The sequence below is a fragment of the Gekko japonicus genome, unplaced genomic scaffold (genome assembly GCF_001447785.1).
Source record: "Gekko japonicus isolate JY-2015 unplaced genomic scaffold, Gekko_japonicus_V1.1 scaffold3773, whole genome shotgun sequence".
Taxonomy (NCBI): domain Eukaryota; kingdom Metazoa; phylum Chordata; class Lepidosauria; order Squamata; family Gekkonidae; genus Gekko; species Gekko japonicus.
Window position 1 is genome coordinate 51440 of NW_015160946.1, and position 26426 is coordinate 77865.

The following is a 26426-nucleotide window of genomic DNA, read 5'->3' on the forward strand; positions in this document are numbered from 1 at the left end:
CCCCCCCCCAAAGTCTCCAGGTATTTCCCAACCCAGACCTGGCGACCCTACATTTATTTGTTGCAGGACTTTTTAATTTTTTAAAATTTTAATGACAATGCTGGTTCCATGATTCCTAACCTGCATTTTTATTGGTTATCGTTTTACTTATTCTTGGGCTTTTTATCTCTGCCACTCTTTCGGCTTTAAGCGGACTCCCGTTTTAGAAGCGGCTAGATGGCTTTGGATTTCTGCTGGAGAGACCTCTAACTCGGGGATGCTTATTCAGGAATGAATCTTATTTAAAAGATGTCACCGGACATTTCACTTTTAATTTTTTTTGGTTCAGCTCTGGAAAAGCTTGCTTTTATACCGCTTGTGTACATGGAGGCTGATGCATGTTGGGGGTGATGAACTGTGAGCTGGCTTGAGGTGTTTATATGGAGGAGCAGGATAAGAATGTTATAATTTTTTCAAAGTGACAAGAGCTCCCGGTTTCCCAGGGCTGCAGCCTCACTTTCGGCTGCTGATAGCCTCCAACTAAATCTTGGTCAGAATCATTGTTCCCTCTAAGCTGAGTTAGAGTGAGCTAGCTCACAGTTTTTTAGCCTCCGGCTCACATATGTTTTGTCTTAGCTCAGGAAGGATGGCTCCAGAGCAAACTAATTGATATAATAGCCAAATCACTCACTCACAACTTTAATGCCTGTAGCTCACAAAGTAGAATTTTTGCTCTCGAAACTCCACAGCTTAGAGGGAACATTGGTCAGAATACAGAATTAACTTGAGATACCCCGCTCCTTATCTTTATCTAACCTCGTTTTAATAGCATAGATCGGGGGCAACGGGGCACCCTCCCAACACCTTTCCTGGTGCCCACCAGGCAGTGTTCCCTCTAAGCTGAGTTAATGTGAGCTGGCTCACCATTTTTTAGCCTCCTGCTCACACATTTTTGTCTCCGCTCAGGGAGGAGGGCTTCAGAGCAAGCTAATTTATGCCGCAGCCAAATGGCTGGCTCACAACTTTCATGCCGGTAGCTCACAAAGTAGAATTTTTACTCACAAGACGCCACACCTTAGAGGGAACATTGCCACCAGGTGCTTTTAGAAAGTGGGGCTTCTGCTCAGCAAGGCTTCTGATTGACCTTTGGAGAACTGATTGGCTGTTCAGGTTTTTTTTTTAAAAAAGAATGTTGCTTGAGGAGCAGCTGCTACCACAGCACGAGGATCTTCATTGTGTGGCTAAAGGTAAGCGGTTTGGTGAGTTACAGCAAACGCAATCTCATCAATGGGCCGTTATTGACAACACATCTCAGGTAAAGCTCAAGCCTTCACATCACACTTCCTTCCACAAGTGTGATGTGAAGCCTTGAGCTTTCCCTGAGATGTGTTGTCAATGACGGCCCATTGATGAGATATGCTTGCTGTAACTCACAAGAGTGCATATAACCTATTGGAAGATACAGAGGAATTTCACAGTACCCTTTTTAACCTGTTTTGAAGCCGCTTTTGATCTGTCGTGGAGTAAACCGGTATAGGGCTGCCATTTCACACATGGCTTTCCCCTTCCGGTAAAGAGCTGGATCTGAAGCGGTTTGCCATTTCAGACTGCACCGCTTTTTCCCCACCGTTTTTCGCCCACGCGGGCGATCTCCGGCTCTTTTTTTTTTTAACGTTCGCTTTATAGCGCTATAGCACTATAACAAAACACTCCAGGCATTCCAATGGCATTGATATATTGCTGTTCCGTTATAGCGCTATATTGCTGTTCCGTTATAGCGCTATAAGCAGGAGTTCCTTTGCATATTAGGCGACACCCCCCCCCAATGTAGCCAATCCTCCAAGAGCTTACAGAGCTCTTCTTACAGGGGCTACTGTAAGCTCTCGGAGGATTGGCTACATTAGGGATGTGTCACCTAATATGCAAAGGAGCTCCTGCTACAAAAAGAGCCCTGGAAATTACAAATATATTCCAGTAGGGAACCCATTCTAAAACGGTTCTGTCTGAAATGACAGACCAGAAACCGTTTGGGAACCGTTCCTCTTCCGGAATATATCGCCTGTCTGAAATTTCTCATATTTTTATATAAAAGAAATTACTTTACTATTGTTCTGATTGCTGCTATATTAACTGTATTTGCTGTTATTATGGTCTTTGACCGCAATAAACCACTACTTACTTATATACCAGAGCCAGATCTCCAGCTTCCACCAGCTTCTAGCATTTTTGGCTTGTCACCATTCTGTGGCAAAAGCAGAGGACTGACTTGGAAGGGAGACGGGGCATACCTTACCCACACATGAATCCCTTTCCCATGGGTCTTCCCGGGTGCTCTTGGGTCAAAGAAGAAGAGGAGGAGAGATTGGATTTATATCTCGCCCTTCACTCGGAGTCTCAGAGCACCTTACAAACTCCTTTCCCTTCCCCACAACAGACACCCTGTGAGGTAGATGGAGCTGAGGGAGCTCTTTCCAGAATTGTCCGTGAGAGAACAGCTCTGACAGAACTATGCCTTGCTCAAGGTCATCCAGCAGCTGCAAGTGGAGGAGTGGGGAATCAAACCCGCTTCTCCCAGATTAGAGTCTGTGCACTTAACCACTGCACCAAAGATCTCTTGGCTGAGGAAAAGGAGACAATATCGCACCGTGTGGCACCAGAGCTCTCTTCCTGGTTGCAACGGGGCTGTGCTTCCGGTATGCTAAAAGAAAAGTGAGGGCGGGGAGACACAGAAAGGTGTTTGGAAGATAGAAGGGGGAATGAAAGCAAGGGAACTGGGGAAAGGGAAGAAGGAGGAATGAAACAGGCGAGAAGGACAGAAGTCCCCACCCCTAAGGCCCCCATCCTGTGAAAATTTGCAGCCATTTTACTAGTATTCCATTGACCTCTGCTGGTTGTTCCTTCTCTTAAAAAACAGGAGATGCTTGCTTCCCTGAAGCATCAGACACTTGACCAAAAGTAGTGTCTGAAATTCCTCACATTGTTTATCAGTTACTGAGGAAGTTCTTCGAAATGAAGTTCTTAATATCCAGTCTCTTCGTTTATATTATTCTTCGTGCATCTTCACCTCAAGAGGAAATTTTTCTACTTTAATATTGTGCTTCTATGGTTGTATTTGTATTAATACTTTGGTCATTACTGAACTAGTGTTAGCGTCTTTTTCACACCGATTGCTATTCCCTTGTGTACCTACACTGTGTGTTCCTCTTTGGTTGCTGTTAAAGGTAAGCAGTGGCAGCCATTTTGTGGCTGGCTCTGCCTCCCATGGCAGCCTTCTTCTGACAGTGCCCATCACGCTATGTCAGAATTCCAAAGGTGCCCACAGTCTCAAGACGTTTGAGGATCCCTGGACAAACCATTACAGCCTTGTGGTCTGAGGGAGCAGTGTGGAAAGGTTCGATAGCTGAGGGACGGTTTTCCTGAGGCAACTGAAACCCTCCCGATAGTGTCATCCTAAAAAGAGTTACAAACCCTTCTAAGCCCATTGACTTACGTGGACTCGGAGGGTGTAGCACTGCTTAGGATGGTATTGTAAATCTTTCACTATGTTGTTTCGCTGTTAGCAGGGCTTTTTTTGTAGAAAAAGCCCAGCAGGAACTCATTAGCATAATTGGCCACATCCAACAACAGAAACTCATTAGCATACCCAGCCACACCAATGAGAGCATAGCTCATTAGCATATTAGGCCACACCCCCATGTTACCAGAAGTATAGTCATCCAGCTACACCCACCTTTTGCTTCTTATTCTGTTGACCTTGTTTCTTGTCAAAACCCAGGGCCTTTTTTTGTAGCAGGGGCTCCTTTGCATGTTAGGCCACACACCCCTAATGTAGCCAATCCCAATGAGTTTCTGCTGTTGGGTGTGGCCTGTTGTGCTAATGAGCTCCTGCTGGGCGTGGCCAACTCGGGAGCCAACCGGAACTCCGTTCCTGTGCGTTCCTGCCCAAAAATAGCCCTGGCTGTTAGACTTTGTCCCTAACAGAGATGTTTTAAATGGGAATATGAAGAGGTGTGGAAGGAGAGAAGTTGAACCCTGTGTGGCCTCACGAAACCCTCTCTTTGTCAACAGAGCCGTTGTGTGATGACATGTGCAAAACGGTGATCGCGGGGGGCGTCCTGCTGTCCTTCATCATCTCAGTTCTCCTTTCTTCCTACTTCATCCATCGTTACCACAAAAATTCTCCCAAGCCACCCATTGCCTCAGCAGAGATGACCTTCCGGCGCCCGGCCCAGTCCTACCCTATAAGTTACTCATCAACTAATGTCCGGCGACCATCAATGGACTCCGAGAACCAGGGGTCGGTAGATGCCTTTAAAATACCTGTAAGTAAACCGTACGTTCTAGCCCCTTATGGTGGTCTAATGTGGAAGGGATCTCGTCAGTGCTTTCGTTGGCTCATTGTCTCATTGCGAGAAAGCATTTCAGCATCATAATCTTTTGTGATGTGAAACAGGGATCATTCAAAAGCAGGAGTTCTTAACTTTGCTGGTCAGGCCACACACCAAAGGAATGTAGTAAGCAATGCTCCCTCTAAGCGGTGGAGTCCTGTGAGCAAAAATCCTACTTTGTGAGCTCCGGGCATTAAAGTTGTGAGCGAGCGATTTGGCTGCTGCATAAATAAGTTTGCTCTGGAGCCGTCCCTCCCTGAGCAAAGACAAAAATGTGTGAGCCGGAGGCTAGAAAACGGTGAGCCAGCTCACACCAACTCAGCTTAGAGGGAACACTGGTAGTAAGATAGATTCAGGTGGATAGCCGTGTTGGTCTGAAGCAGCAGAACAAAAGTTTGAGTCCAGTGGCACCTTTAAGACCAAGTTTTATTCAAGGCATACGCTTTCTATCTGAAGAAGTCTGCGTGCACATGAAAGCTTATACCTTGAATTAAATTTTGTTGGTCTTAAAGGTGCCACTGGACTCGAACTTTGTTGTCCTTGTGAGTTACCAAATAAGCATCACACATCAGTTTAATTTTTTTCCCAGCCTGATTGGTCTCCAGCGAACCTCACCCAGCTCATCATTTGGGAATAAATAATATATAATTCTGTTTTTGAGTGGCAACGTTCCATGTGCTCCCAAATCAGTTGGGTGCCTGAACTGTCACTCAGTAGGTGTCCCGTTTTACACTGGCTGCGTTGCCTGAGTCCCACCCACACATGCGCTGCCCAGCCTCTCGGCCCCAGTGGTTGTGACGGTAAACCATTGAGACTGTATCTTGAGGTGGCATGTGTATGTAAGGCAAGTGATATCAGTCGGCAGCCGGACGCAGTGGTTCCCTGGAGACTTCCAGAGCCCTCTGGAAGGTTGGGACCACAGCCGGGTATAATGCCATAGAGTCCACTGCCCAAAGGAGCCATTCTCTTCAGGAGAACTGATCTTGGTCATCTGGAGGTCAGTTGTAATAGGGTTTCCAGGTGCCAGTTGGAGGTTGGCTTATGTTGGTTTGGGGCGATGCAGTGGCAGCTAAGGTAGAAAAGCACCTCCTCCTATGCTATGTTTCCTGGGTTCCAAGAGTCTGGAAAACAGTTCCGTAGCCAGTTACAGGGTTGCCAACTCTGGGTTGGGAAATACCTGTAGATTTGAGGGGTCAAGCCTGGGGAGGGCAGGGTCTGGGGTGTGGAGGGACCTCAACAGACTATAACGCTATAGAGTACACTGCCCAAAGTAGCCATTTTCTCCCAAAGAACTGATCTTGGTCATCTGGAGATGAGGTGTAATAGCCCACCACCTTTGCTTCTCATTTGCCTTGAAAGCCGCTTGCTTGGGCGGCCATCACTCAGTCACGACTTGACAGCGCTTCATGTATGTAATGGTAAATGATCTGAAGGGAGTTTAGGATCTCCCTATCCATAATGTCCACAAGATCTAGAGTCTTACAGATTAGATTCTGTCACTTTGCCCCAACAAAGGTGGTCCCTGTGCATGAGCCGAATTCTAGAGGCCCAGCCGATATGGATGCTGATCTCTGTCCGCATCAGTTGCATGATGCTTATCCAAGCCCCACTGAAATGACCTGATGTTTCTCTTGATGTACGTGTGTATCCTCATCAAGGTAATGAATGAGGAGGACTTTAGCCAGAACCTTTAGTTATACCCAGAAAGTTACATCCCTCTGTTTCTACGCAGCTGATATAGTATAGAGCCAGAATGTTGTCATGCAGGGCTATTTTTGGGCAGGAACGCACAGGAACGGAATTCCGGCTGGCTCCGAAGTTGGCCACACCCAGCAGGAACTCATTAGAAGAAGAAGAAGAAGAGATTGGATTTATACCCCGCCCTTCACTACCCGAAGGAGTCTCAGAGCGGCTTACAAACTCCTTTCCCTTCCCCTCCCCACAACAGACACCCTGTGAGGTGCGTGGGGCTGAGAGAACTCTGACACAAACTGCTCTTTTTCAAGGACAGCTGTGCCAGAGCTTGTGACTGACCCAAGGTCACATCAGCAGGTGCAAGTGGAGGAGTGGGGAATCAAACCCGGTTCTCTCAGATTAGAGTCGGCACACTTAACCACTACACCAAACTGGCATAATAGGCCACACCCAACAACAGGAACTCATTAGGATTGGCTACATTAGGGGTGTGTGGCCTAACATGCAAAGGAGTTCCTGCTCCAAAAAAAGGCCCTGGGTTTTGACAACAAACAAGGTAAACAGAATAAGAAGCAAAAGGTGGGTGTGGCTGGATGAGCACACTTCTGGTAACACGGGGGTGTGGCCCAATATGCTAATGAGCTGTGTTGTCATGGGTGTGGCCTAATATGCTAATGAGTTCCTGCTGTTGGGTGTGGCCTATTATGCTAATGAGTTCCTGCTGGGCTTTTTCTACAAAAAGAGCCCTGCTGTCATGGTTAGGACATCCGACTACAATCTAGGAGATCTGGGTTCAGAGCTTTACCATGCCGCCAAAACTAGTCCACTGATCTTGGGCCAGTCACTCTTTCTCTGCCTAACCTACTTTGCAAGGGTGCTGCTGGCTGGATAAAATGAGGAGGAGGGACCTGTGTTATACACCACTTTGAGCCCCCGTTGAGATAAATCATGCAGTGGCTGAGAGCAGATGCTTCAGATCAGGAAGTCTCCAAATACTCTCTCTGCCAGGAAATCAGTAGTAGTAGCAGATAGCTGGAGATTTTGGGGGCGGAGCCTAGGGAAGGGAAGGGGTTTGGGCACAGTGCCTCCAAAAATTCATTTTCTCCAGGGAAACTGATCAAGAAGGGTAGCTGTGTTAATCTGTCTGTAGCAGCAGAAAAGAGCAAGAGTCCAGTAGCAGCTTAAAGACTAGCAGAATGTGTGGCAGGGTAGGAGCTTTCATGAGTCATGAACTCTCATCATGAGCAGTGACTCATGAACTCTCATCGCCTGCCACATATTTTGTTAGTCTTTAGGGTGCTACTGGACTCTGGCTCCTGTCCAGGGAAACTGATCTCAGCTGGAGATCAGTTGGAACACCAGGAGATCCCCAATCACACCTGGAGGATGACAATCTCACTCAGTAGCTTTAGGTAAGTCCTTCCCTGTTTCTTAGGTTCCCTGCTGTAATGGGAGGCAATGATTTCCCCCTTGTTAATAGTACAACAAACGCATTATATAAAACATCTTGAACTGTGTGTGTGTGATATATATTGCTGGTGTTTGCTCAGTTTCCTTCCTTTTGGGGGAAAAGAGCTAACATTCATTTGCGTTTTGAGAATTTTGAAAACAGCTTGCTGTGTGTCATCTGTCTGAAGATTAGACCCGTACGAGTAGAAAATTTTCCAATTCCGTGGCTGTTCCCTCTAATACAATAGCTTGTTTGTTAAGTTGGTATGGAACCATAAACGATCACTTGTTCTACTGGAATGAACAATTCGATTGCAGTTAACCAGTTCTCTGGAAAGTGTGCAGCTAATTATTTGAATGTTTCCTAGCAACCCTGTTACTTGGGTATTCCCTGTTGCAGCTGTGTGAACGGTAGGTACTAGCACAACAATATAAAGTTCATTTGCAAGCCTGAGAAATTTCATTTTCACTGAAATATCCGTTTTAAAGATGTATATAAACAGTCACTTAAAAATATATGTTTTACGTTTGGCTGGCAGTCTTTGTTGAATGTCACTTTTATCCTTTTTTGGGGGGGGGAACCCTTACTTTTTAAAATTATAAATCAAACCCCCAAACAGGAAAAAAAAGCCCAAGATATGTCCACGATCCAAGGAGACTAAGGAGGCTTCCTCCCGCTTAAGTCACTTTTTCTCCAACAGAAAAGCCACCAAAGTTGGAGTAGGCTGGAAGAAGTCTTCATACTTCGTTAAGTGGAGTGGGAGGGTGTCAGGTTCATCAGCAAGTAAATCTCCACACACGTTTCCAAGGAAGCATTATGCTTTATTAGATTACAAAACTGGTACCCTATCCACAGGATTCTTGTTAGGAATGACCATGGGGCGGAAACATCCTTACATATAGCAAGATGAAGCAAATGGCTAAGCAAATGAAATTTGAGTGCGCGTGCGGGAATTCTCCCGGCGGGAGGACGCATGATAAGCGGGAGAGTCGCAGGGCCTCATGAGAGCCGAAAGATTCACACCAGCGGTGGAACGCAAGCCCTCCCTCCTTCACAAGGCCAGACAGATAACGCCGTCTGGCAGCACTGGCTCTCACGGTCTCCCTAGCAATGTTTACGGCAAGCGGCAGAGCAGCGAGCAAGCCAGGATCAGAGAAGGGAACAAGCAAAACATGGCAGCTAGCTGGCAGAGGGTCAGAGGAGGATCAATCCCAGTGTCCTTGTGACCACCCCAGGATCTGTTGACGAGGCATATGGCGGGCATTACATTCTGGGGACTTACTTCCCAAGCATATGGGGGCCCAATAGGGTTGCCATCCTCTGATGGGGGTGGGGTATTTCCACTTTTGGGGGGCCCAATCCTGCATTTCATCACCCAAAGGTGACATCATCGTGCAGTGGGACGCTCTAGCATTTGGGTAAAAACTCTATGGTAACCATAGAGGTTTTTACCCAAATGCTAGAGCGTCCCCGAATGATGTGCCCAGCGCAATGATGTCACTTCCAGAAGACCCCGAGATCCAAGCTGTAGCCCCCCGCCTGGACGCAGGTAAGACCTGGCAACCCTAGGACCCTTTTTGTATCGGGACCACTGTGCATAAGGAGAAGGGGATGAAGCTGTCCCCCTGTAGTGTTTTCCTAACCTGAAAGGGCCCCAGAGAGCATCTGTTTGAACCACGAGGGGATTTTACACGTATTGATGGCAGCCAGCATGGTTTAGTAGTTAGTGTCAGACTAGGTTGTTGGAAGGCTGGGCTCATATCCCCACTTTGTCCTGGAAACTTGCCTGGTGGCCTTGGGCCGGTCATACACACTCGCAGCCTAACTAGCCTCCCGGGATTGTTGTGAGGATAATATGGAGAATCATGTAAGCCACCTTGGATCCCCATTAGAGAGAAGGATGGGGTATGGATGAAATAAACAAATAGATAAATGCACGAGTTATGGATGGACTACAGGTAAATTTGCCCGGCAGTGTCAACAGCAGCTCTCTGGGGATGTTTCCAATCAGGAAAACAGCACGGGGACGTGTTGTGGTCCTGATCCTAAATCGACACACACACCCCCGCAGCCAGGAATTAAGTCTCCAGCGTGGAACTCTCAGTGTACATCTGGTCAGCAGGTCCCAGGGGGATACGAGGATGCTGCTGCATTATCATTTGACCCTGACTATCTGTCTCTGACAATAGATAGTGTGGATGTGGCTGACGGCAGTGCTCAAATGGATTGCAGACAGCCCTCTAGCCTGCTTTCTCTCTCTGCAGGAAATAACAGCTTAGCCATGAATTTTCTGGTTGGGCTTGGGGGCAAAGCAGTCAGATCCCTCCTCTAGAAAACGGGGACTCATATTTTACATCAGTGGGCAGAAGATGTATTTAAACATTGAAAATAGGTTTGCCAGTCTCCAAGCGGTAATAAAATAACTGGAGGGACCATGGTGAAATACTATGACGCAGAAGTAAAATGAACACCGTACACAAAATATTCACCGCTACATTTAACCATAATTTTTACCAATTAAATAATACTAACACACTATAAAATGCACAGTTTCAATAATCACTATATACACTTATATGTGATATTCCACATTTACACCAATATTCTCAATAATACATCTGAAAAAGCCCCGAAGAGCTCCACAAAGCACGATTGCATATATGAAAAAGACCCCACTGGGTCAATTTACACAGTGGTATAATTGTGCAAAGTCTCTTATTTCAGAGTTCCAAGAAGTTCCAGTTTTGCCGAACTGAACTGAAATTGATTTTGCCAAAAGTTGATTTTGCTGAAGTTGATTTGGCAAAATGTTTCGCCAGACTGAAGTTGATTAGACAGTTGTTATGTTTGGGATGAAGCGTCTTATGACAGTTATGCTTAAGTAATGAAAGCTTTGGTTCCGTTTGATGTTGCGGTCCAGACGAAGGTCGAATAAACTCATTGACACTCCAGAATAGTGTGTTGGCCGCCTGGAGTCTTCTTGGAACTCCGAAATAAGAGACTTTGCATAATTAATCCTGTCTTGCCTTGAAAACCCTAAGGGGGTTGCATTAAGTTGGCTGCAACTTGATGGCACTTTCAGCCACCATAATTTCGCTATCTGGCAGAATTCTAACTCCAGAAGAAGGTAGGCTCCACAGGTGATATGAGGACACTGCTGACAATCAGCTGTATCCCATAGTACAAGGTACCGCAAGCAGAAAAGAAGAAATATAAATATTTGCAGAACCTGTTAAAGTCCTCAGTGCCTATGTGATCTTTCGATTAAACTGATTTTTTTACATAAAATTTAAATTTCTAAATATTTATATTATGCTAACCTGACATATCAGAAGAAGATCGGTAGCTGTGTTAAGTCTTTCTGTAGCAGTAGAAAAAAGTAAGAGTCCAGTAGCACCCTAAAGTCTAACAAAATTTGTGGCAGGGGATGACCTTCCGTGAGTCACTGCTCACTTCTTCAAGTGAGCAGTGACTCACGGAAGGTCATCCCCTGCCACAAATTTTGTTAGACTTTAGGGTGCTACTGGACTCTTACTTCTTTTCTACTGACCTATCAGAGGTGAAAAACTGAGAAGATACAGAACCACAGATAGTCCATCCAAAAGTACAGCAATATTCTAAAGATGGCACCTTGACATCTTTAAGATCAACGATAGAAGGGAAAAGATAGACTCCATCTTCAAAGCCAAAGAATTTTTGAGACATCAGCTGGGATTGGGGGAAGAATCTAAAGAGGAAGAAATTAAGTCAAGTGACTCAGCTGCCTTAGGAACGGATGAAGACTCTGCAGCAGAAGCGGGTGCGGGAGCAATGAAAACTGTATATGATTTTAGAGACAGAAAGCCGAAGTAAGGGCAGAAGGACTCTGATAAGTGGCTTTTTGAAGAAAAGAAGATGCTCAGAAAGTTATCTCAAAATAACTAATTTACTAATACAGAAAATGTGAAAAACAAGAACTCTACAAGTATATTGTTTTACTAACACTTTTAATACTAATATTTAGCTTGACATGAAGGGGGTCTCCCACTCTTGGGTTTTTAGTTAGTGTGGGTATCTTTCCTTTCTCCATAGTTGTAGTTTCCCTTCCTATATTTTTCGTTGTAGTTTGTAGTCTTATTGAAAAAATAAAAATACCCCTCCGGGGGTTTAAAAAAAAAAAGTACAGCAATATTCAACATAAAAATTATCATTCCCGGGTACTACATTAATGTTATCGGTGTCACTTCTATTACCAGAGAACACCAGGCATTCAGTTCCAGAACCTTTAAGCCAGTGATGCTCACTCAGCGGTACAGGAGCCACCTATGGCTCTTTGGCATGTCACCTGTGGCTCTTCTGAGCACTGTTCAGCTGTGTGGCATCTGCCCCATGGTTCAGGAGAGTGAGCCTTTTCGTTGATGGTCATTGCCAAGTGATTGCCACTGCATTAAACCTAGTATGGCTGGTTAAACAATGGTTAACTATAGAATTTGATGACTGTGATGCGTTGTGTTTTGATTTGATTTTTTTTTAACCTGGCACTAATACAGAGACATGTAGGAGAGCCCTTGTCAATGAAACACTGCCCGTTTGTGCAGTTTGTATGACCACCTACGAATGTTTGGGCCTCACTTTCATAGAAGCCGTGTGCGGGATGCTTCTATTTCTGAGTTGGTTTATATAACTATCTCTGCTCTGTGACTGACAGGGTTGAGAGCCTCCCAAAACAGAAAGACAGTTGTCTGCGATGTATAGATGAGTTCTCCAAAAAAAAATAAAAAAAATAAATTAAACACCTTTCCTGTCTTTCACTTTCACCAAGTTTAAAATTGGGGTTAATTTTTTTTTTTTTGCTTTGTTTTTGCAATGAATATTTTATCCTCTTTCCTGGCATCACTGATGCTTGGGATGGGGGAGAAATACATGACCTACAATAACCGCTGCCTGCTATGATAGAAATTGGCTTCATAATCTTATAAAGTTTCTATCAGAGATTCTGAAGATAGACGATTCGGGACTGAGGCCTGCAGAGCTGCTATGAATTGTGTCTCCTCATTGTCCGGTGGGAAGTTACATCTTGTGATCTAGGCTAGTTCAATAGCCGCGGTGAGAAAGAGATGGGCTTCCCCTCTCCTTGCAGTAAGGGTTGATGAACAAAGAAAATGGAAAAGAACAATAAAATCCTATCTTTGTGCCTCTGAGCTCAGGAAATTACTCTTAATGAGCCAGTCAGAGGGAAGCTTCTGGGACCCCTGACTGTGGACTCCAATTCCCAGGTGCACAAGTCTTAAAGATACAGAGCAGTTTTACTAAACTACAGATAATGCTGACTGGGGGCAGCATACTCATGCCTAAAAACACTCTTCAGGTGTAGGAGGATTGTACGTCCCATCAGCCACTGTGGTTGGCAGGCAGTATGGATTGGCCAAACCTGGTTTAAATATTAGCTGACTAGCTTTCAGCTTTTGCCAGTACCTTCTATTTGGTACTCTTCAGGCTGTAGCGTCTCCTGTTTTCAGCTGGGATTGCCAGCTGTACCTTGGGAAGTTCTTGGGGTTCTGGGGATGGTGCCTATGGAGGGTGAGATTCAAGGAAGGAACTCTGCGGGAATGTGATACCACAGAGCCCATCCTCTGAAGCTGCCAATTCCTTCAAGGGAATGGATCTCAGTACTCTGGAGATCAGTGGTAAATCCAGGAAAACTACAGCCCCCCCCGGTGGGTAACTACCTTTTAGCTCTCTTTGTTCTGAGATCAGCAGTGATATAATGCCCCCCCAGACCTAAATTCTGGCCTGGCCTTGCACAGCCCCAGCCTCACTGTCATGGGCCAGCCAGGGCTCAGCGATAGCGAGGACTCCTCAGGAGAAGAGGAGCCCCATGTAGTCAGCCTTGAGATCACAGAAGCTGACTGGCAGGAAAATGAGCTGCAGGCTTGTCAGGATTCACAGCCAACAACTGGTGCAGAGCCACTGACACCCTTCAGCCTTGATTCAACAGGTGAACCTCAGTTGGCCATTCCCAGCCCACCAGTATTGCTCACACCCTTAGAATGCTGCAGATGGAGGCTGAGAACAGAGCTACAGACAAGATGGCAAAGTGCACGCCTCCCGGCCCGATGCCAGCTGCTTGCTGGGTAGCTGCAGGATTGTTAGATGTGGATGCAACGAGTATGATAGATGCTAAGCCACCTACTCTGCCTTGCCTGACTTCTGGACCCCTGAACTTGGACTGAATGACTCTTCCTTGCCTGACTTCTGGCACCTTACTCAGAGCCTGCAAGCCATTACAGTTTGTGTCCACCACAACATTAGCAGCAGCCTGAAAGATGCTGGTTCCTCCCTGACACACTTGGCTGCTCAGAACCAGGCACTCCAAATGCAGGTACAGCAGCTGACAAATGCTTTGGCTAGGCTTCAACAGCAGCAAAGGGTTCTGCCGCCATGGTCCCTGCTACCCGTCCTCCAGGGAAATGTCGAGTGAACCCTCCAGAGATTTTGAGGGAGGCCAAGAAGAGTTCCATGCATTATTAGTGTGGTGGTTAGGAGTGCAGACTTTGATTCCCCACTCCTCCACATGCAGCTGCTGGTGTGACCTTGGGTCAGTCACAAGTTCTCTCAGAACTGTTCTCTCACAGGCAGTTCTCAAAAGAGCTCTCTCAGCCCCACCTGCCTCACAGGGTGTCTGTTGTGGGGAGGGGAAGGGAAAGGAGATTGTAAGCCGCTCTGAGACTCCTTCAGGTTGTGAAGGACAGGGTATAAATTCAATCTCTTCTCTCTCCTTATTGGCACACTGCAAGCTATACATGGAGCTGTGGGGAAGGGATTTTCCCAATGTTAAGGTCTGTTTCATAATAAGCCTTATCAAGGGCAAGGCTGCCAAACAACCAATGTTGTTTATGAACTCTCCACTGCTAAGTAATTTTACTAGTTTTGCGGCACATGTGAAGTCTGCCTTTGCAGACTCTCTGAAGGCTGAGAAGGCCAACTGGCGTATTTGGATCCTGTACCACAGGGAAGGCACTGTGGCAGACGACACCACAGAATTCTAGCTCTTGGCCCAAGACCCAGAGTGGAATGAGGCTGCTTTCATGGACCAGTATCTGGAGGGGTTGTCAGGGGAAGTGCTGGACGAGGTGGCCTGAGTCGAGTGACCTGCAGACCTCCAAGCCCTGACTGTGCTCTGCTTGTGAATCCATGGCTGCCTGGATAGCTGGAAGCAGGTCCATAAGGAAGTATGCCCTTGACCGGGAAGCCCACAATTGGTTCCAGGTTCCACCCATTTGTCCTGCTCCAACAGGGACCATGGTCGAAGATGCAGAGTATTACACCAGCTGGCCAGAGGGGGAGAAGCCTCAACTGCCAGTGTTAAACCCATGGCCCCAAGTGGGTATGGTCACCACTTGGGGCACACCTCGGAGTACCAAAGCCGTCTCGATACCGGCCCCTGGAATCTCCTAATTCCAATGAAGCTCTCGCTACCAGAGGGACACTGGTTATTGGTGTATGCAGTGATCAACTCTGGAGCCTCCTGTTCATATATGGATGCCAGTTTTGCCAAGCAACCCCAGGTGCCGATATGTGCTAAAGCGAGAGTCAGCTTTTACATTCAGGCCCCGTGACTCAGGAAACTCAACCTCTGGGTCTGCACATACAGAACCAGGAAGAGCAGCTCTGCATTGACATCACCTCCATACCCCGGTTTCCAGTAGTACTGGGGATGTCCTGGTTGGAAATGCACATTCCAGTGATCAAATGGTGCAAGTAGGATCTGCCCTTCCAAGACCCTTCTCCTCATAAAGCACCCCCTGTGCTTTTGGGACCTACCACCAGCCCAGATCTGCTAGCTCTCCTGGCAAAATACGTGGAGTATCAGGATGTCTTCTAGGAGAAAGGAGCAAATCCGTTGCCCCCACATCGGTCATATGATTGCGCCATCAACCTGGTACCTGAGGCTCCCTTGCCTACTGGACAGTCGCCCTCCCTGTCAGAACCCAAACGGGAGGCTTTTCGGGAATTCCCGGGCAAGAATCTGCAGAGCGGCTTCATCCATCCATCTACATCCCAAACCTCGGTCCCTGTCTTGTTTGTAAAAAAGAACTCTGAGGAATTACACCTATGTAGGGACTACCGGGCACTCAGTCAAATCACCATCAGGGACCATTATCCACTGCCACTGATTCTGGAGCTTCTGGACCGGTTGGTGGGGGGGGGGAGAGATACCCCAAGCTGGATCTTCGAGGGGCTTGCAACTTGGTGTGCATACATTCTGGGGATGAATGAAAGACCGTGTTTGGTACCCGATCTTCTGGGGCTTGCTGGACTGCTTCGTCATAATCTATCTTGATGACATTTTGATCTTCTCTCAGGACCCAGCTGAACACACTGAACCTGTGAGGACCGTCCTGCAGTGCCTCTGGCATCATGGCTTGTATGCCAAGCTGGGAAATGTGTGTTCTGGGTGCCATGGAATTCCTGGGCCACCTTATCACCCCCCAAGGCATAAAGATGGGACCCCCCCCCCCAGAAGGTGGAGGCTGTGCTGTCCTGGCAGGCACCCCAGAATCAGGAGGAGATCCAACAGTTACAGGGCTTCGCCTGTTACTATTGACAGTTCATCCCAGAATTTGCTTCCATAGCTGCATCCAGTGTTCCCTCTAAGCTGAGTTAGTGTGAGCTAGCTCACAGTTTTTTAGCCTCTGGCTCACACATTTTTGTCTCAGCTCAGGGAGGATGGCTCCAGAGCAAACTAATTTATGCAGTGGCTAAATTGCTCGCTCGCAACTTTAATACCAGTAGCTCACAAAGTAGAATTTTTGCTCACAAGACTCCACAGCTTAGAGGGAACATCCCTCACCAAGTTGCTACGGCCCCAAGAACTTTTCAATTGGTCAGCGGACTTTCCAGAAGTTGAAGACCCAGTTTGCAACCAAGCCAATGCTACGTTACCCAGACCCAAGCCTACCATTCGTGGTTGAGACGGATGCCTCTGGTGTCACCACTGGTGCCCTGCTATCTCAGCGTGAAACCACCACCAGACCAATGTCCCCTCTAAGTTGCGGAGTCTTGTGAGCAAAAATTCTACTTTGTGGGCTACTGGCATTAAAGTTGGAAGTGAGCGATTTGGCTACTGCATAAATTAGTTAGCTCTGGAGCCCCATCCTTCCTGGGCTGCGATACAAATGCGTGAGCCAGAGGCTAAAAAACTGAGAGCTAGCTCACACTAACTCAGCTTAGAGGGAACACTGCACCAGACCTCTACAACCTTGTGCCTACTATTCATGGCAACTCAATACTGCCAAGAAAAACTACACCATCTAGGAGTGGGAACTATTGGCTGGAAAGTCAACTTTTGAGGTCTGGTGGCAGTATCGGGAAGGTGCCTGACATCTGGTGCAGGTTCATACGGACCACCGTAACCTCAAGCCCTTGCCAACTGCCCGCTGATTGAACCAGAGGCAGATTTTTCCCCTCTCCCGGTTTAATTTCACAATTATTTATATCCCGAATTCCCAGAACAAGCTGGCAGATGCCCTCCCTCGAAAACCAGAATTTGCTTCTCCAGATTTTGAGGAGCAGCCCCTGACCAAAGATGAGTAGTTACAGGGTTGCTTCTCAGTAGCTGGCTGCAAGCATGGCCCTTAAGCACAGGGACCATAAAAAGCAGCCAAGAGAGGCTGTTAGGCATGGATGCAACACATACGATAGATGCTGGGCTACTGACTCTGCCTTGCCTGACTTCTGGAACCCCCAGCCTTGGACAGAACGACTCTGCCTTGCCTGACTTCTGGCACCTGAGACTTGGAGCCTGCAAGCCAGGGCATTCACCCTGAACATGAAAATATGCGAGCTGTGACCAGTCTTCCCTCTAAGCTGAGTTAGGTTTTTAGCCTCCAGCTCGCACCTTTTTGTCTTCGCTCAGGAAGGATGGCTCCGGCGCAAACTAATTTATGCAGCAGCCAAATGGCTCACTCACAACTTTAATGCCAGTAGCTCACAAAGTAGAATTTTTGCTCACAAGACTCCACAGCTTAGAGGGAACATTGGCTGTGACCATGTACCATAAGAAAAGCTTTTCTGTATTATACTAAGCCACATGACCGAAATTCAAAGCTCCATACAGAGAACATGTTTACAAAGCACTGGAGGATTCTCCCTCCCCTTTCCGTGTTCCAACATTTGGGTTTTCCCAGAATTCCAGCATTTGGCAAGGTCTGCAGCGCTGGCAAGGTAGTTGTCCAGCTAGCGAATTATGTATTCCAATGGCATTCATTTAGCTCATGCGTTTATGAATTCCAGGTTTCCGGACAGGATTGTATTGCAGTTTGCACCTCCCCCCCCCCCCCCCCCCCCACTGCCTGCAGTTGCCTAATGGAAAATTCTAATTATTTGTCATGTTCCAGTTTCCAGACACCTCAAACAGAGGTCCCTACAGAGGGATATCAGCTGAATCTGGCTCAGAAATCTTGCAGATCACAGTCTCACCAGAAGCACTATATAGACAGGCTCAGCTGAATTTGACCTGGGTACGGGATGGTATCTCTGTGTACACGATTGAGCGAGGGGGCAACAGTGTGGCAGATGAAGTTAGCTTACCCTTAGCTTCAAGTATGGGCTAATGGGGTCTGAACTTGCTGAAACTGAGAGGGGAAAAGATCTTGGGGTCTTCGTGGATAGCTCAATGAAAGTGTCAAGCCAATGTGCTGCAGCAGTGAAAAAGGCAAAGTCTGTGTTAGGGGGGTTATTAGGGCAGGGAAGTAACATAAATCAGCCAATATTATAATGCCCCCTTATTAGAGATGTGAAGGCCCGGAGAAATTCGGGAAAAAACCCAGGTTTTTTTCCGTTTTTTTCCTAAAGCCTTTTTTGTTTTTTTCCGAAAAATTGAAAAAATAAAATAAAATGACTATAGAATGTTTTATTTTAACATGATGAATAAAATATTTTAAGACAAGGTGTTCAAATATTTTCCAAATCATTTCTAAAATATATATATATGGTATTAGATTGATCTAATTTCTGTGCACTGAGGACAAGCAAGTCCTAGGTTACAAACTGAACCCTCCAATGCAAGAACAAGATGCATTTCTTCCTTTAGGAGGTGCGATTGTCAGAAGAAAATAAAAAGGTTTCAGTTTTGTTTTTGCATGTGGGTGGGTATTCTGTTTGTAATAACTGTTTGGATACACTATATTTTTAATATGCTAGTTGTGATAATTTCATGCCAAGTAAAAATGTCCATAGTCATATTTTATGTTCCTAAAGTAACAGAATGACTTTCAATCTGGAAAAGACAAAATAAATGCTAATGTAGCATTTTTTTTTCAATTTTTCCGAAAATTTCTGTTTCCCCCTCGAAAAAAACTGGGGGGAAAACGGGGTTTTTTCCGAGCTTCAAAATTTCCGGAAATTTTACATCTCTACCCCTTATAGATCTATGGTGCAGCCTCATTTGGAATGCTGTGTACAGTTCTTGTCACCCAATCTCAAAAAGAGCTGGGGGAAAATACAGAAGAGAGACATGACAGAGGTTTATAAAATTATGCCTGGGGTGGAGAGAGTTGACAAGGAGAACTTTTTCTCCCTCTCCCAAAATACTAGACCTCGAGGGCATCTGATGAACCAGAAAATACTAGACCTCGAGGGCAACTGATGAACCAGATGGGCAGTAGGTTTAGGACAGACAAAAGGAAATACTACTTTATTTATTTATTTCCATTTCTATCCCACCCTCCCCGCACGCAGGCTCAGGGTGGCTTACAAGGCACAAAGTGCTATAAAACAGATAAATTAAAACAACAGAAGCTCAAAACATTAACAACTCACAGGATGCATGAAGGACTAAAATTGCGCACTCTCCATTGCATATCAGGGGGAGGTCAGAAGTCAGAAGGGGGACGCCATGAGCCATGATGTTCCAATTTCTCATCAGCCCACCCCGGCGGTCCTGCTCCGCAGTTATACGGTGGTGGTAGTGGCGGCGGCGGCAGCCCCTACTCAAAAGCCTGGCGGAAGAGCTCCGTCTTGCAGGCTCTGCGGAACTGTAAAAGGTCCCGCAACATTTAAACATAAAAGTGTCTTGAGTTTATTAGAATTTACAAAGTCATTGGACTGGATCCTACCAGCTTTTCCAGTGGCCAAAGAGGGAAGAAGGGGCCTCTTTTACCCAACCCCAAAAGTTATGCCAGGGAAGATGGGACCAATGTGGATAAATGTTGTATTAGTTCGTCCTTTTGAACAGTGTTGCATACAAACCTCTTAAAAACCACAGAGTCTAAACCTCCTCTAGTTTCTGAAGGCTTTGGTAATACAACAGAATGTTTACAAAGAGCTTGAGATTGTGCATGTATGTTGAGCAAAAAGCTGGAGTATGCTTATGAAAGTGAATTGGGGGTGGGGCTGATTAAATACTTCCTCTACCACTTCTGAATAGACTGATGGGATTCTAAATTTTGTTTCCTGGGCTGCAGATGCCCAGCCCAAGTGCTGTAGATTTGGTTTTGAAGTTGCAGTCTCAGTAGCACCCATTTCTACATATAATTGCCCATCAAGGCAGGTTATGGCCATTTGGTGGACGAATACAACAATGTAATAGACTTCAGTCCACACTGAACAGTGGGGCAACAGTGGGAGGGCTTCTAGTGTCCTGGCCCCACTGATGGACCTCCTGATGGCACCTGGTATTTTTGGCCACTGTGTGACAGAGTGTTGGACTAGATGGGCCACTGGCCTCATCCAGCATAGGCTTCTCTTGTGTTCTTAAGGAATTAGATAGATTCATGGAGGAGAAATCTTATCAGTAGCTACTAGCCATGGTGACTGAGGGGAACCTCCTAATTCAGAGGCAGTTAACCAGGAGGCAACATCCAAGGAAGGTCTCAGCCTCTATGCTCTGTAGTTGGATCTCCAGAGGAACTGACTGGCCACTGTGTGAGACAGGATGCTGGACTAGATGGACCACTGGATCAGACCCAGTCTCTTCTTCTTGTGTTCACACATAACACCGTGCTCTTGGCAACTCAGACAGAAGTCTACCACCCCTAAAATGGCTTGTTTTGTGTAATCCAGTGTAAAACACCCAGGACACTCAAAACCGGGGGGGGGGGGCATTTTAATTTTCCAGGCCATTCCATTGCAGACCTGAGAGTGGCTGTCCTCAAACAGAAGCTTCAAGGGGAGATTACAACGTGAAATTGCTGAACTTGAATTTATTCACAGGTTCAGAACAATGCCCACCCCGGGGGCTGAATAGGGACATGAGAGTCACTACAGCTCTCATGACAGATGCTCATTTTCTGTCCCCATGCATTTCCCCTTTGCTCTAATCAAAATAATTACTATGCACATTGAACCTCTGTATCCTGAGTTCCTTCTCTGAGTTCCCTCCTACCTTCTAGCTGAGATATAAGGACTTGGAGGTCTCCATTTCAACTCGTATCTGACTACGGGAGCTTTGACTCATGAAAGTTTATATCCCCAAAATCTTGTTGATTTCTAAGATGCTTCTGGACTTGAATCTAGTTGTTTTGTGTGGGGACAAAGAAACATTTTCTTAACAGGGGATTCATTTTCCATACTTCCCGTTTGGCCCAACGCAGACTGATGTTCACAGTGGACTGAATCAAGAGGAGAGGGAAATGTGCATTATTTACTTAGAAGTTTATACCCTACTTTTCTCTCCCAGTGGTCACCCAAAGGGACTTACAACAGTATTCTCCCCTCCTCGCAACACAACAACCCTGTGAGGTAGGTGAGACGGAGAGTGTTTGACTGGCCTAAAGTCCTTCAGTGAACCTCCATGGCATTCAAACCCAGGTCTCCCAGATCTCAGTATGACACTTCAGCCACTGCACCTGTGACATGTTGATGGACTTCCAGTGTTCCCTCTAAGCTGAGTTAGTGTGAGCCAGCTCACAGTTTTTTAGCCTCCAGCTCACACATTTTTGTCTTCGCTCAGGAAGGATGGCTCCAGAGCAAACTAATCTATGCAGTAGCCGAATCGCTGGCTCACAACTTTACTGCCAGAAGCTCATAAAGTAGAATTTTTGCTCACAAGACTCCACAGCTTAGAGGGAACATTGCATTACAACTCATCCAGTTGTGCTCCTCTATTTTGTCCACAGGAGGACCCCAAGTGGGAATTTCCTCGGAAGAATCTGGTGCTGGGCAAGACGCTTGGGGAAGGAGAATTCGGGAAGGTCGTCAAGGCAACTGCGTTCAGACTGAAAGGGAAAGCTGGCTATACAACAGTGGCTGTGAAAATGCTCAAAGGTACTGTCTCTCTGTTGCTTGGAAAGATCTGCAGAGGGTTGGATAATTTCTGCAGACATATTTCGTGTGTGTGTGTGTGTGTGTGTGTGTGGTGGGGTCTACTTTGGAAGCAAAAAGCTGTCCAAGAGCAGTCCGTCTCTCCCACATGCACATACACATTATATTTGGGTGTTTAAAGTAAAAGGTAAAGGTTCCCTTGCTCGAAAGCCAGTCGAGTCCGACTCTAGGATTGCGGTGCTCATCTCCATTTCCAAGCTGAAGAGCCAGCGCTGTCCGAAGAAGTTTCCGTGGTCATGTGACCGGCATGACTAAACACCAAGGCGCACGGAACGCTGTTCCCTTCCCACCGAAGTGGTACCTATTTATCTACTTGCGATTTCGAACGGCTAGGTTGGCAGGAGCTGGAACTAGAGACGGGAGCTCACTCCGTCATGCGGCAACTCAGGTCTCGAATTGCTGAACTACCGACCTTCCACAGCCTGCAGTTCAGCGTCTTAACCACTTGAGCCACCGCAGCTCCATTTGGGTGTTTAAAAGTATTCTATTTATACATGACATTTTGTTGCGCTGTGCTAACGAGGCCAGTCATTTTCACAAGGGCAGGAGGGTAGCATGGCCCCTTCTGCTCATTTAAAGTAATTTATCAAAGTCAGGTTTTCAGGAAACTTGTTTTTCATCTTTGCATTAAAACTGAGCCACGCAATACCCAAGAGAGTACTGTGTCGAATCCTCCCTCCACCATCTCTCTCCAATCCACCATTTCTCTGCCGATATACCAGAGCCGGTTACAGTGGAAGCAAAGCTTTGGATTAATGCCTTTAATTACTGGCTAAAATTGATTTTTTTTTGTTTTGTTTGCCAATTGGACTCATCCAGCTTGTGATGCAATGCTCCCTCTAAGCTCTGGAGTTCTGTGAGCAAAAATTCTACTTTTTGAGCTACTGGCGTTAAAGTTGTGAGCAGGTGATTTGGCTGCTGCATAAATTAGTCTGCTCTGGAGCCATCCTTCCTGAGCTAAGATAAAAAAGGGTGAGCCGGAGGCTAAAAAACTGTGAGCTGGCTCACAGTAACTCAGCTTAGAGGGAACACTGGATGCAAGATAAGTGTTTACCTGTATGGAGAAAAAACCCGAGAAGATAAACTGACTTATTATGGCCTTACTGAACAATTCATACGCTCCTTGGGATATCTACAGGCCAAATCAGTTATAAACAGGGGTCATTTCCTGCAGGAGCGCACAGGAACGGAGCTCTGGCAGTAAAGAGCCCAAGGGGCGGGCACATGCAACAAGTCCCACCCCCTGCTCCCAGTAGCCCTCAATCAGAGCAAGAAACAGCCAGGTAAGTTGCAGAGCCCCCCCCCCCAGACTCCCAGTCCAAGACAGTCCAGTAGCACCTTTAAGACCAAGTTTTATTCAGGTACAAGCTCTCCCTCCTCTGCGAGGACAGATCTGCACGTTCCCCCCCCCCAATAGCTAGCAATCTAAAACAGTCCAGTGGAGCCTGAGCAGTGGGTGTTGCCTTCTGACACACTTCCAGTGATGTCAGGGGGTGTGGCATATGCAAATAAGTTATGCTAATGAATTGTGCTAATGAGCTCCTGCACCTCTTTTTCTAGGAAATGACCCCTGGTTATAAAGCAGAGTCTTGGATATGGAACTGCAGATCCAAATGAGTAAAATTAAGAATCCTTTACTTGATCTAGCTACTTGTAGTAAGTTAAGTCTGGGAGCATAGGTTAAAACACTAGAGAACGCCAAACACAGAAGATTTTTTACAGTCCTAAGATATAATGCTTTGCCCCTCTGCCATTTTAGAAGCCAGATATAATAAAACCACGTGAAGGGAATGTGTTTGTAGAAAGGGAGAAGAAACTTTGGAACATGTGTTTTTTGATTGTAGATTATACCAGCACAATAGAGAGGTATTTATAAATCCCATTATTAAATCACATCTAGGGCACAGTGAGCAAGGGACTCTTCCTCTCAATTATGTTGGCAGATAAAAATCGGAATATAACTCATATGGTGGCTGAATTTGGTTGATTAGCCAACTGCATTAGGAGAGAGTGGAAGGATCGTAACTAAGTGGTTAAATTGATTTTATCTGATTGGTAATGGAATTTGTAAATATTTTTAATGTTTTAACATTTTTAACATACTGGGGAATTTCACATTACCCAGTTTCACCCAGTTTCAAGCCGGTAATGATCTGTTTTGAAGTGAACCGGTATAGGGCTGCCATTTCACACATGGATTTCCCCTTCCGGTAAAGAGCTGGATCTGAAGCGGTTTGCCATTTCAGACTGCACCGCTTTTTCCCGTTTTTCGCCCGTGTGGGCGATTTTTGGCTTTTTTTTAAACGTTTGCTTTAGAGCGCTATAGCGCTATAGCAGTATAACAAAACACTCCATGCATTCCAATGGGATTGATATAATGCTATTCCGTTATAGCGTTATAGCGCTATAACGCTATAAAGCAAACGTTCCAAAAGAGATCGCCCACGCGGGCGAAAAACAGTGGGGAAAAGCGCATCGGAACCGGGAGAGGAAACTGAGGAGTACTTGGAAGGGGTTGACAGGTAAAACGCTTCAGTCCCGTTTCCTAAACGGGACAGAAGCGATTGTGTATGAAATGACAAATATATTCCGGAAGGGAACCGGTTCTCAAACGGTTCTTTCTGAAATGACAGACCAGAAACCGTTTGGGTACCGTTCCTCTTCCGGAATATATCGCCTGTCTGAAATTTCTCATATTTTTATATAAAAGAAATTACTTTACTATTGTTCTGATTGCTGCTATATTAACTGTATTTGCTGTTATTATGGTCTTTGACCGCAATAAACCACTACTTACTTATATACCAGAGCCAGATCTCCAGCTTCCACCAGCCTCTAGCATTTTTGGCTTGTCACCATTCTGTGGCAAAAGCAGAGGACTGACTTGGAAGGGAGACGGGGCATACCTTACCCACACATGAATCCCTTTCCCATGGCTCTTCCCAGGTGCTCTTGGGTCAAAGAAGAAGAGGAGGAGAGATTGGATTTATATCTCGCCCTGCACTCGGAGTCTCAGAGCACCTTACAAACTCCTTTCCCTTCCCCACAACAGACACCCTGTGAGGTAGATGGAGCTGAGGGAGCTCTTTCCAGAATTGTCCTTGAGAGAACAGCTCTGACAGAACTATGGCTTGCCCAAGGTCATCCAGCAGTTGCAAGTGGAGGAGTGGGGAATCAAACCCGGTTCTCCCAGATTAGAGTCTGTGCACTTAACCACTGCACCAAAGATCTCTTGGCTGAGGAAAAGGAGACAATATCGCGCCGTGTGGCACCAGAGCCCTCCTCCTGGTTGCAACGGGGCTGTGCTCCGGTATGCTAAAAGAAAAGTGAGGGCAGGGAGACGCAGAAAGGTGTTTGGAGGGTAGAAGGGGGAATGAAAGCAAGGGAACTGGGGAAAGGGAAGAAGGAGGAATGAAACAGGCGAGAAGGACAGAAGTCCCCACCCCTAAGGCCCCCATCCTGTGAAAATTTGCAGCCATTTTACTAGTATTCCATTGACCTCCGCTGGTTGTTCCTTCTCTTAAAAAACAAACAGGAGATGCTTGCTTCCCTGAAGCATCACACACTTGACCGAAAGTAGTGACGTAAGACAGACGAGACAATAAGTGGCCAACGAGACTAGCACGAGCTTATTGTATGGGCTGCAGATACAAGTTTCTGGAAGGCACAGCAAAGATGAGGAAATGATTTCCAGTTATAAATCTGTAGGGCTAGAAAGAAGCCGAAGGCCGCCTAGCCAAGCCGTCTGTACTAGGCGGAATCCTCTAAACTATAAACACTCTTCAGAGATTAGGTAAATAAAGGTAAAGGTCTCCCTTGCTCGAAAGCCAGTCGAATCCGACTCTAGGGTTGCGGTGCTCATCTCCGTTTCAAAGCCGAAGAGCCAGCACTGTCCGAAGACGTTTCCGTGGTCATGTGGCCGGCTGACTAAACACCAAGGTGCACGGAACGCTGTTACCTTCCCACCCAAGTGGTACCTATTGATCTACTTGCAATTTCTTGCTTTCGAACTGCTAGGTTGGCAGGAGCTGGGGCCAGAGACGGGAGCTCACTCCGTCATGCGGCACACTCGGATCTCGAACGGCTGAACTACCGACCTTCCACAGCCTGCAGTTCAGCGTCTTAACCACTTGAGCCACCGCAGCTCCTCTTCAGAGATTAGTTTGCATAATAATCCAAATTATACTGTGGTCAGTCATGCGCAACAGCTTGCCATGATGCTGTGTGCGGGGCAAGTAATAACTTAAAGTGGCCGCATCTGGCCACTCCTCAAGATTGGTCTGTGGGGTTTCTTTGAAGACATAACAGTATTTTTCTTGTGTGAGCAGATATCTGAATAAATAATCTCTCTCAGGGCGATATATCTTTGAGGGGGAACAATAATCAATAACGATAATAATTAAATAGCGATGATCATAATCAAAGAGTGCTTTCAGTTAGGTCACTTCAGAGTTACCGTTGGAGTTCCTTAATTTTGTTCTCAACCCCGTCCATCAGCCCCATTGTCCCTTCCAGGCGAAATGTTCCAAGCCATCAAATAACTCACCTAGTTTGAAAGACAGGTAGCAATACTCGGACCTCAATCCACCATGCAGTCCTCGTACCTTCCT

General features: G+C 46.3%; 1 protein-coding gene across 1 annotated transcript in view; it reads left to right on the forward strand.

The window, feature by feature from the left end:
- RET (ret proto-oncogene) overlaps window positions 1-26426 on the forward strand; it is a gene marked incomplete at its 5' end in the record, with an annotated part of 107263 nt that overhangs the window by 41575 nt on the left and 39262 nt on the right. The window contains 2 exons of the mRNA XM_015425221.1: window positions 4048-4301; window positions 21612-21759. Coding sequence (XP_015280707.1) covers window positions 4048-4301; window positions 21612-21759 — 402 coding nt within the window. The remainder of the gene's footprint in view (window positions 1-4047; window positions 4302-21611; window positions 21760-26426) is intronic.